This window comes from Theropithecus gelada, chromosome 9, assembly GCF_003255815.1.
Source record: "Theropithecus gelada isolate Dixy chromosome 9, Tgel_1.0, whole genome shotgun sequence".
Taxonomy (NCBI): Eukaryota; Metazoa; Chordata; class Mammalia; order Primates; family Cercopithecidae; genus Theropithecus; species Theropithecus gelada.
Window position 1 is genome coordinate 121,461,006 of NC_037677.1, and position 12,590 is coordinate 121,473,595.

Sequence of the window (12,590 nt, forward strand, 5' to 3'; positions counted from 1 at the left end):
ATTAAATATGTATTGTCTACTTTCTGGATGCTTATATGATTATAGTTCTCTGCTCTTCCACACATTTTTGGGCTGCTATCAGGTTGTAAGTAATCATTATGCAAACTAAATTTAAAAATTTAAGCAAGATAATTGTATATTCCTTGGATCAGGGAAAAAAATGCAGTTGCTGAAGGTGGGTTCATAGCTAAATATAAGCAATTATTTTGCTTTTTCTACTTTTTTGGATTTTATCATCTTTTCCCTTTTAGTAATAGAAGTAATACAGGTAGGAATTAACTTAGCGCTGCCAAATTAATGGTAATATTAGACCTTTGTACACAGCACAGGATTAAGGTTATATAGAAAAATGTCTCATCCGTGTTTAATTTGGCTGACCAGCTCAGTTGATTAGCCAGTTTTATTGTTCTGTTAAATTAAAATTCTAAATATAGTTGTCCATTGTTCAAATAAATGAGTAGGGTTAAAATAGAGAATTGATAAAAATAAAGCCTTAAAAAACCTTTTAGCTAAAGTAGCAGGCTTCAAGTGAAATTCAGTTTTGGTCTCCTTTACAGGAATAGCTATTCACAGTCAGACAGAACCACTTATCACGTTTTGCAGTATCTCCTGAGGAAGTCAGAATCTGAGCCAGCATGAAGACGGAATCTTGTCTTCGATCTGATTTGCAAACCGTACTTTTATTCTAATCATGTGCAAGGTGGAGGTTATAGCGTGGGAACTAAAATCTTAGTAAGTGTGGTTTTTATTTTAGCTATTAAATAGTGTATATTCTTATAGTGATTTTTTTTTCTTCTTAGCAGAGTTCACACTATAAATGGTGTATGGACTTGGCAGGGAGGAACATAATACAGTATACTTCAAAAGTGAAAGATTTAGGCCAGGCGCGGTGGTTCATGCCTGTAATCCTAGCACTTTGGGAGGTCGAGGTGGGTGGATCATGAGGTCAGGAGTTGAAGAGAAACCTGGCCAAGATGCAGAAACACCATCTCTACTAAAAATATAAAAATTAGCCGGGCATGGTGGCATGTGCCTGTACTCCCAGCTACTTGGGAGGCTGAGGCAGGAGAATCGCTTGAACCTGGGAGGTGGAGGTTGCAGTGAGCTTAGATTGCACCACTCCACTGCATTCCAGCCTGGGCAAAACATAGCAAGACTCCATCTCAAAAAAACAACAACAAAAAAGGAAAGATTTAACCCTCTAGGTTCAGGAAAAATCCCTGAGAAAGAGCAAAGCTTCTGTGCTCTGCCTAGGATTTCTTTCTCTTTCCTGCTGAAAAATAGGTGTTGGGATGATACCGAGTTAATAAAAGTATTTAAGAAAAGTGGCCAGTATCTAAATTCAAGCCATTAAAAAAAAATCATTCAATTTGTTATATAAGTTGCTTCATTTATGAATTAGTTGCCATTAAATTATGAAGTCTTTCTTCATTATAGTGTATTGTTAGCCCATTGTTGAATCCTAGGACTCTTTTAAGTAGTGTGAATATATTTTAAATATGAATTGAATTTTTTTTTTTTGTGGGGGGGGATGGAGCCTTGCTCTGTTGCCCAGACTAGAGTGCAGTGGTGCGATCTTGGCTCACTGCAACCTCTGCCTCCCGGGTTCAAGCAGTTCTCTGTCTCAGCCTCCCGAGTAGCTGGGATTACAGGCGCCCACCACCATGCATGGCTAATTTTTGTATTTTTATAGAGATGGGGTTTCACTATCTTGGCTGGGCTCGTCTTGAACTGCTGACCTCATGATCTACCCACCTCAGCCTCCCAAAATGCTGGGATTACGGGCGTGAGCTACGATCCCTGGCCATGAATTAGATTTTGAGTATATTTTAAATATTCAAAATTTAAAATATTTTAATTATGAACATTCACAATTACATTGGAATGATTATGCTACTAGTTATTTCAGTGACCTTCCACAGATTTAATTTTCCCCAGTACAGTCTTCTTCTTTTTGCTCCAAATAGAACTGGATTTTGAGGCTACAGAATATCAAGGAACTACCTATTTCATAATGTTACTTTGTTAATTGTAGCCATTACTTCTTAACATGTTTCTTTACTACCTGTGCTAATTAAGAACAGTGGATAATTAGCATTTTAAGCTGCTTTTCTCCCTCAGTGAGAATGATAAAATAGACGTTATTTGATCTTCTGAATTCATGAATCATAATCTGTGTTCATAATTTGAGAATGGTTATGTGTTTAAGCTATTATTTAGTTTGTGTTGTTTCCTCTACCTTTGTCTCTTTAAACTATTGGTTACTTTTCTAAATTGATGTGATGGCCTCCCTGAAATTAAACATTTCTATTAGTGGCTTCCCTTTAATCTCATCCTTCTTAGATCAAATCTCCTTATATTTCCTGCCTATCTCTTTTTGCATTCCAAAGTTCAATTTTATTAAATCCCAAGGTCCAAGATTTTTTCTTTCGAGAATTTATCTCCAGTGTTTCTATGGAAATCAAAAAAGAAAATTAGGATAATTCAATGTCAAAATGTTACATGCATCTTTTGAGAAATTTATATTTTGTAGGTTGAAGGGCATGCTTTTTGGGGAGCATATTTTTGGAGGTGGAATGTAGTTATTTTAATAACCATGTCCTATATTATTTATAGCTTCCTGCCTGACACAGCTCACTTCAAGAAGTGCACAATGTCAGAACGTGGAATTAAATGGGCTTGTGAATATTGTACGTATGAAAACTGGCCATCTGCAATCAAGTGTACTATGTGTCGTGCCCAAAGACCTAGTGGAACAATTATTACAGAAGATCCATTTAAAAGTGGTTCAAGTGATGTTGGTAGAGATTGGGATCCTTCCAGCACCGAAGGAGGAAGTAGTCCTTTGATATGTCCAGACTCTAGTGCAAGACCAAGGGTTAAATCTTCGTATAGCACGGAAAATGCAAATAAGTGGTCATGCCACATGTGTACATATTTGAACTGGCCAAGAGCAATCAGATGTACCCAGTGCTTATCCCAGCGTAGGACCAGGAGTCCTACAGAATCTCCTCAGTCCTCAGGATCTGGCTCAAGACCAGTTGCTTTTTCTGTTGATCCTTGTGAGGAATACAATGATAGAAATAAATTGAACACTAGGACACAGCACTGGACTTGCTCTGTTTGCACATACGAAAACTGGGCCAAGGCTAAAAGATGTGTTGTTTGTGATCACCCCAGACCTAATAACATTGAAGCAATAGAATTGGCAGAGACTGAAGAGGCTTCTTCAATAATAAATGAGCAAGACAGAGCTCGATGGAGGGGAAGTTGCAGTAGTGGTAATAGCCAGAGGAGATCACCTCCTGCTACGAAGCGAGACTCTGAAGTGAAAATGGATTTTCAGAGGATTGAATTGGCTGGTGCTGTGGGCAGCAAGGAGGAACTTGAAGTAGACTTTAAAAAACTAAAGCAAATTAAAAACAGGATGAAAAAGACTGATTGGCTCTTCCTCAATGCTTGTGTGGGTAAGTTTCTGTATTCTGCATTTTTTGAATGGGATGGGAAAAGGTAGTAAAAATGATACGAAAACAGCTGGGTGTGCTGACACATGCTTGTATTTGTAGTCTTAGCCACTTGCTTGAGACCATGAGTTTGAGGCTGTAGTATGCCATGATCGGTCTGTGAATAGTACCTGCACTCTAGCTTGGGCAACATAGTGAGACTGTCTCCATGCCCACAAAAAATATGTCTCTGTGTGTGTGTGTGTGTGTGTGTGTATGTATGTATGTGTGTGTGTATATATATATGTATGTGTGCACAAAGTCACCAACATTTAATTCATTCAGCATGATAGCTGTACTTTCAAGTATACATACATAAAAATTTGTGTATCTGTGATCTTGTCATAACTTTGTACTAAATTGCCCACAATTAATTGTGTTCATGTCTCTCCATTACTGGAGGCAGGGGAAACTTTTAAGTTAAAGCAAAGGTTTTACACATCAATGGTAAAATATATACCTGGACTTTAAAACTGCTACTCTGTTTATTGTAACAAGATGTAACTGAGGAACACCAGCTGCTGTTTCCAAGTATTTGTAAACAGTGTGAGCATCTTGTGATGATAGAAGCTTTAGTCAGATGTTAAAAATACCACAAAAATGTGTGACTCCAAGGAGTTGAACAAACATATTGACCTTGAAAATACTGGTGTTAATTTAACATGAATGTCATGTAGTAAATATTTGCAAACTTTATGGAACTGATTACATGTAGCCAGCTGATTCCATACTTCGTTATGGTTCGTATGTAATACTGTTAAAGGACAGAGACATAGGAGAGCAGAGGTTTTTTTTCAGTTCTTGACCTTGTGAGTTAATTGTGATGTAATTCACAAAGGCAGTGACTTGAGTCTTCAGTATTTTTTTGAGTAGATTAGATGTTTGATTTTATTAAATTATTTGGATGGGCTGCTTACTTTGACGTTCAGTCTGATTACTAAGTTTAAACTTTGTGTGGAACAATAGCTAAGCCTTAACTATACCTTAGCTGTATGTTTTCCCTCAGTGCCAATTGCTTTTTTTTAATCCCTCTGGGTCCAGCCCAAGAATATGGAAGTTTTAGGTGTATGAACCTGTGAGTCCTAAGAATTGATATCCAAGAAATTGTGAGTTTTAAAATTAATTTTTATGTATATTATATATATCATTCCCCACCCCCCCAAAGATGGGATCTCAGTCTGTCACCCAGGCTAGAGGGCAGTGATGCAGTCATGGCTCACTGCAGCCTCAACCTCCTGGTTTCGAGTGATCTGCCACCTCAGCCTCCCCAGTAGCTGGAACTCCCTATTAGCATGTACCACTATGCCCTGCTATTGTTTTTAATTATTATTTGTAAAGATGGCGGTCTCCCTATGTTGCCCAGGCTGGTCTTGAACTCTTGGGCTCAAGCGATCCTCCCACCTCAGTCTCCTACAGTGTTGGGATTATAGGCATAATTTGCTGTGCCCAGCTGAAATCCTGAGTTTTCAATTTTAGCTTTGTTCTGGCAAAAAAGAATATTCCAGCAGATGAATCCTTCTGACCTCCAGATGTAGTAGGCACTTAGCAGCTCTTAGTTCTAGTTTCCTCCCATCCTGAGGATGAGGGATGAAAACACACCGAGCCATCTTCTGTCTGTGTTGTTCCATTTTATTCCACTAATTTTTCTGCTCCAAATTGAGGGCAACATATAGTATGATTGTCAGTTAAAAAAATTTAAATAGGAGATACAAAAGGGTTTTATTATTAGTTTCCTTACTGAGATCAAATTGATTTAACATAAAAATTCACCGTTTTGCAAGTGAACAACTCATTTGGCATTTAATGCATTCACATTGTGTAACCACTACCTCTGTGTTGTTCCAAAACATATTCATCATCCCAAAAGGTAATTGTATGCCCATTAAGCAGTTGCTGGTCCCTACCCCTACCCGTTAACCCTTGATAACTGCCAGTCTGCTTTTGGTGTCTGTGGATTTACCTATTCTGGATATTCATATAAATGGAATCTTTACATATCTATGAGCTTTTGTGTTGGGTGTGATTGTCTTTTAATTGCTTGTATGCCTTTGGAACACTCTTAAAATCTTTTTTTTTTTTTTGCAGGGAGTAGTGTACTATGAATACTTGGACTACAAGATGGTGTTATAGTACATGTAGGTTTATAGATGAAAATGAACTAGACTTCATTGTGACGGTTTTTAACCTCACAGTGAAGGTCAATAAACCGCACTAAAGGTCATAGAATCCTTTAGGGATCAGGGCTTCACTTCAACTCCAGGTTGCTTCAAGTCAGTGGATCTCAGGATAAGAACACCTGATTTGAAATACTTTCTCTCCTTGAAACATACAAGTTAGATGAATCAACATGTTTGTCTTTATGACATTATTTCTTCTTGATCCTGCCTTTTTCTACATATTCTTACTTCTTTAGATGACTAGCCATCCTTGTACCTCTTTGCATTTTATTTTTTTGAGTCAGGGTTGCAAGGCTGGAGTGCAGTGGCACAGTCATGGCTCACCGCAGCCTTGACTTCCTAAGCTCAAATCATCCTCCCACCTCAGCCTCCTGAGTAGCTGGGACTATAGGCACATACTACCACGCCTGGCTAAGTTTTGTATTTTTTTTGTAGAGATAGGGTTTTACCTTGTTACCCAGGCTGATATCTTACTCCTAGGCTCAAGCGATCCACCCACCTCAGCCTCCCAGAGTGCCAGGATTACTGGGGTGAGCCACTGGGTCCCACCCATCTCTTTGCATTTTAATCACTGACTTCAATTTAAAAGTGGAACAAGGCCAGGCACAGTGGCTCATTTCTGTTGATCCCAGCACTTTGGGAGATCGAGGCAGGTGGATCACCTGAGGTCGGGAGTTCGAGACCAGCTTGACCCAACATTAAGAAACCCGTCTCTACTGAAAATACAAAATAGCTGGGTGTGGTAGCGCATGCCTGTAGTTCCAGCTAGCTGGGAGGCTGAGGCACAAGAATCTCTTGAACCTGGGAGGTGGAGGTTGCAGTGAGCCAAGATCGCATCATTGCACTCCAGCCTGGGCGACAAGAGTGAAACTCCGTCTAAAAAAAAAAAAAAAAGTGGAACAAAAACTTCTACCAATAGGACCAGTATTGGATTTGACCTTGTTTTATTTACAAAACGATTTGTCATTAAGTTGCTGTTTCTACCTGCAAAGTTTCTAGATTCTCAGGGCCAAGGGTTGATTGTATTTGGTTCTTGGTAATGTGGATTGTGTCTTTCCTATCAGCAGATTTTTTTTACTGTTAACTGTACGATGTCATTCTGAACTGTTATACATAAGGTTATAATTATAGGCCTGTTTCTATGGGATAGCCATATTCTGATGTGTAAACATAACTGAAATATGTTAAATACTTTTTAAAAACTTGTTTACATTATGTTGGGTTAATTAAAAAAAAGGCTTGAGCAGTAAGACTAACAGAAGTTCATATGTACTCAAAATTAATCTTTACTTCCCTTTTCTGCCTGCCTTATGTTCCCCAGATTTCGTTAGATACAGTGTATTTTGGGTTGTTGATGTTAAGTGTTTTTTAAAAAATCCATCTCTACACTATATACACTGAGTATAAAATATGAGACTTTTCCATTTAAAGTTGGAAAAAAATGTCAACCTCAGGGCAGCTTTATAGCTGATAAACTAGGAATTAGGAAGATCCAGTTGTTGAGAGGGCAGATGTCAACTAAGGCATCAACAGTATTGAGCAAACATATTGACATAGCCATTGGGTGTAAGTTTCACATAAGTCAAATTATCTTATGGTGAGAGGATGTTGGGGACAGCTGTGCCAAAACCCGACATCTGTAGTGGAACCTGAGGTTGAGAATCAGGGTGGTAAAGGTAGAGGTGTGAAAGTAAATGTACAGTTGCCTCTGGAATGTCTGCAGTTGGTGCTAGATGTTTTTAGGGACATCAAGTTTTTAGGGCAGTCATGTCAGCACTCACCGTAGACTGCTTTTCTCACTGGGTAGACAACAATGTATCTAGAGAATAGAGCAACACTACTAAATGCCCTGCTTTTATTCTGCTATTGTATTGAATCATATTGAATCAGTTGCCTTATGAAATTGTACTTCAATTTGTGTACATAGCTATGTCCTTTTTTTTTTTTTTTTGAGACAGAGTCTTGCTCTGTCACCCAGGCTGGAGTGCAGTGGCCGGATCTCAGCTCACTGCAAGCTCCGCCTCCCGGGTTCATGCCATTCTCCTGCCTCAGCCTCCTGAGTAGCTGGGACTACAGGCGCCCGCCACAGCGCCCGGCTAGTTTGTTGTATTTTTTTAGTAGAGACGGGGTTTCACCGTGTTAGCCAGGATGGTCTCGATCTCCTGACCTCGTGATCCGCCCGTCTCAGCCTCCCAAAGTGCTGGGATTACAGGCTTGAGCCACCGCGCCCGGCCCCAGCTATGTCCTTAAAAAGACACAGGGTTAGATAAGAATACCATATTAAATCTGTGCTATAACTTGTATTCCTGAACCCTAGACTCATATATCCAGCTGCCTCTTCAGCATCTTTCCTGGAGTGTTTAATAACTCAAGCTCATTTCAAGCTCAGTGATGCTAAAACAGAACTGGTCTTTCAAATCTATTTTTTCCCAGGCTCTCATCATGGTTGATGGCAAATTTCTCATTCCATTGCTTGTGCCAAAAGCCTTGGCCCTCCTTGATTCTTCTTTCTCTTATGCCCCACTCCTATTTCTCAGAAGATCCATTGACTCTACCTTTAAAATATATCTGGACTCTGACCACTTCTCACTATTCTTGTCCAAACCATGATCCCCCCTTGCCTTTGCCCTCCTTACAGTCTGCTGTCGTCAAAGGAGCTAACTCTGCTCAGAACTCTCTAGTGATCACCTGTTTTACTTGGATTAAATAATAGCCAGAGTCCCTCAAAAAACTCTACAAGGCCATCTACATGCTCTGTATTGCACACTTCAGCTTCCTTCCATATACTTTTGACCCTTGAACAACACAGGTCTGAACTGTGCAGGTTCACTTATACATAAGTTTTCTACCAGCTCAGCCACCCCTGAGACAGCAAGAACAACCCCTTTTCTTCCTCCTCCTCCTCAGCCTACTCAAGGTGAAGACGACGATGATGAAGTCCTTTATGATGAGCCACTTTGACTTAATGAGTTAGTAAATGTATTTTCTCTTCCTTATGATTTTCTTAATAACATTTTGTTTTCTCTCATGTATTACAAGAATACGGTGTATAATACATATACAAATATGTGTTATTTGACTGTTTATGCTATTAGTAAGGCTTCCGGTCAACAGCAGGCTATCAGTAGTTTTGGGGGAGTTAAAAGTTATACATGGATCTGCTACTGTGTGGAAGGTTGGTTCCCCCTAATCCCCATGTTGTTCAAGGGCCAAAAATATGTTATCTCTGAACTAATCTGTTTTCCACCTTTTCCATTTCATTCCAGCCACTCTTGCCACTTTTTTTTTTTTTTCTATGAACAAGCCCTCAAGCCTTTTACTTGCTGTTTCCTCTGCCTGGATTGCTCTCCACCTTCACTTCTTTTCTCAAGTATTGCCTTCTCAGTGAGGTCCTCTATGAGTGCTGTATCCAAAACTTCATCTCTGTCCATTATCCCTCCCCACAGCGTTAATTTTCTTCATAACACTTCTAATATGCTTAATCATCTCGTTTATGATTTCTCTCTCTCTCCTCTAGAATTTAAGCTTCCTGAGGGCCAGTAATTTTATCTGTTTTGTTCAAAACTGTATCTTAGCATGTAGAACAGTGCCTGCTACAGACATACTGGGCACTCAGGTATTTTTATATCAATGAACGAATGAATATTTTTGGGAACTGGGGTCTGGACAAACCTTTATCCTACTCCTCCTATGAATTTCTAGATTCTTTGCCTGCTTCCTAGCTCTCTGTGTTTTTCAGTAGTTGGGACTTAACCCAGGAGAGCCAGTTTTACTTCTCACTGGTTGTCAGGAAGACTGAGGTAGGTAGTGGGTATGAAAGGGTCTTACAGGAAAGGGTATAGAGGCTTCAGGGTATAGAGGCTAATCACCAGGCAGTCTTTGGATATGAAAAGTCTAAAGTCAGGTTTATGTTTAATTTCTCTACCTTCCTACTTTCACTCATGGCAATATTTGTTTTTTTAAAAAATCATTCTGTGTGTTTGCTGTAACTAACTATCAAATGAGATTTTTTCCTTGAAATATTTTATTCAGTTGTCATTGGACCTACTGCTTCCTAGCTGGCATTTTATCTCACTTCCTAGACAATAGCTGCATCTTAAGTTTAGGAGCTGAGATTTGGTTGGGGCTGTTGAAGGTATGGGGGAAAAAGTCAAACTTAAGTAACAAGTTCACATTGAAACTGTATATATGTATATACATGTATACACACGTATATATATACTCATATGTACATATATACATATATATACACATATGGACTTATATACACACACACACACAGATTTTTTTTTTTTTTTTGAGACAGGGTCTTGTTCTGTCACCCATGCTGGAGTGCAGTGGTGTGATCACAGCTCACTGCAGCCTTGACCTCCTGGGCTCAAGCAATCCTCCCACCTCAGCTTCCCTAGTAGTTGGGAGTACCTAGGTGTATGCCACCATGCCCCGCTAATTTTAAAAATGGTTTGTAGAGATGGAGTCTCCCTGTGTTGCCCAGGCTGGTTTCAGACTCCTGGACTCAAGTACTGGGACTACAGTTGTGAGCCACCACCTGGCGTGAAACTGGAATTTTTATGCTGAAATACTCAGTTGTCCAAAGCAGTGGTGTGAACAGCTTTCACTATAGGGAATATGTGAATCAGTAATGCCTCCCGGTGCTCCAAAGTTTTGGGGTGACCTGAAGTGCACGTGCAATGGTGTTCCCTGTTGAGAATCACTGACTTATGAACCGAACCAGAATCTCTTCTTTATCAAGTAGCAGGCTGAAGTGGCATCATGAGGATTATAATTCTGATGGTTTCTGAGCAAAATTTGTCCCACTTTCAGAATTTTGACATGTCTATACAGACTTAGATGATATTTATTTATTTATTTATTTATTTATTTGAGACAGAGTCTCACTCTGTTGCCCAGGCTGGAGTGCAGTGGGGCATCTCAGCTCACTGCAAGCTCCGTCTCCCAGGTTCACACCATTCTCCTGCCTCAGTCTCCCCAGTAGCTGGGACTACAGGTGCCTGCCACCACTCCTGGCTAATTTTTTTTTGTATTTTTAGTAATAAATAAAAGCCAAAAAATGAAAACACACTATTGATGACATAAGTTATAGTGTCCAAATTTGCGTTTTTAACTTGCCCATTGACTTCCTTATAGGTTCATCTACCTCTACGCCCTCTTGGGGCTTTTTGGGTGATTTACATGACCGATAGAGTGGCAGGCAGGATAATGTCCACATCCCACCTCCCCGTGCCTACATCCCAGTCCCCAGGATTTGTGAGTAGGCCACCTTACGTGGCAAAAGAGGTTTTACAGAAGTGATTAAAGATTTCTTAAATGGCAGGGTTATCTGGGTAGGTGGTGTAATCACAAGCGTCCTTGTAAATCACAGGGAGACAGGAGAGAAGATTGTAGATGGGACCATGGGAAGAGAAGTGGACGCTTGGGAGAGTTGCAGGGCCATGAGGCAAGGAATGTCAGCAGCCTCTAAGAGAAAAGGCGGGGCTTTTCTGGAGCCTCATGAAGGAGCACAGCCCTGCCAACACCTTGATTTTAGCTCAGTGAGAGCCTTGCTGAACTTCTGACCTCCTGAACTGTAAGACAAAGTTTGTGTTATTTTAAGTCACTAAGGTTGTAATCGTTTGTTAGAGCAGCAATAAGAAATTAATACAAATAGCTTTTTTTAAAAAACAAATAATAGCTTTTTTTTTTGAGATGGAGTTTTCACTCTTGTTGCCTAGGCTGGAGTGTAATGGCGTGGTCTTGGGTCACTGCAGCTTCTGCCTCCTGAGTTCAAGAGATTCTCCTGCCTCAGCCTCCCAGGTAGTTGGGATTACAGGCGCCCACCAACGTTCCCAGCTAATTTTTGTATTTTTAGTAGAGACGGGTTTCACCATGTTGGCCAGGCTAGTCTCGAACTCTAACCTCAGGTCATCTGCCCACCTTGACCTCCCAAAGTGCTGGGATTACAGGTGTGAGCCACTGCGCCCAGCCCTAAACAAATGGTATTTTATTTGTTGTTTTATTTTGAGATGGAGTCTTGCTCTGTCACCCGGCCTGGAGTGCAGTGGCACGATCTTGGCTCACCGCAACCTGTGCCTCCCGGGTTCAAGCAATTCTCCTGCCTGAGCCACCCAAGTAGCTGGGATTATAGGTGCACACTATTGTGCCTGGCTAATTTTTGTGTTTTTCTGTTTTAGTAGAGACGGAGTTTTACCACGTTGGCCAGGCTGATCTCAAATTCCTGACCTTACCTCCCGCCTTGGCCTCCCAAAGTGCTGGGATTACAGGTGTGAGCCACTGTGCCCGGCCAGCAAATAATACCTTAATTTGACAATTTCAGAAATTTTACTTAATTTTCACCAGTTCCTAGAGGAGGTCAGAGGCATTGTTAATAATGAAAGAAGTTGAGTTACAGAGGGGCTGACTAGTATGGGAAGTAGCTGTCCTTTCCAAGACACAAATAGTAACGGTGTTTCTTTCTACTAGATATGGTTGAGGGTTAATACTGGAGCTTTTTTTTTTTTTTTTTTGAGATGGAGTCTCGCTCTGTCTCCCAGGCTGAAGTGCAGTGGCGCGATCTTGGCTCACTGCAAGCTCCGCCTCCTGGGTTCACACCATTCTCCTGCCTCAGCCTCCCGAGTAGCTGGGACTACAGGTGCCCGCCACCATACCCGGCTAATTTTTTTTTTTTTGTATTTTTAGTAGAGACGGGGTTTCACCGAGTTAGCCAGGATGGTCTCGATCTCCTGACCTTGTGATCCGCCCGCCTCGGCCTCCCAAAGTGCTGGGGTTACAGGCGTGAGCCACTGCGCCCGGCCATTACTGGAGCTTTTGAATTATGTTTGATGCCTGGGAATATTAATGTTTTCAGCCCTGGCTTTTTTCTTTTCTCTCCCCTCCCCTCCCCTCCCCTCCC

At 40.7% G+C, this 12,590-nt stretch overlaps 1 protein-coding gene across 2 annotated transcripts in view; it reads left to right on the forward strand.

Annotated features, from left to right (window-relative positions):
* The first annotated feature begins 560 nt into the window (after window positions 1-560).
* ZRANB1 (zinc finger RANBP2-type containing 1) overlaps window positions 561-12,590 on the forward strand; it is a 46,553-nt gene continuing 34,523 nt past the window's right edge. For both annotated transcript variants that reach the window (XM_025395712.1, XM_025395713.1), the window contains exons 1-2: window positions 561-732; window positions 2,617-3,467. In XM_025395712.1, the coding sequence (XP_025251497.1) occupies window positions 692-732; window positions 2,617-3,467 (892 nt within the window). In that variant the 5' untranslated portion in view covers window positions 561-691. The remainder of the gene's footprint in view (window positions 733-2,616; window positions 3,468-12,590) is intronic.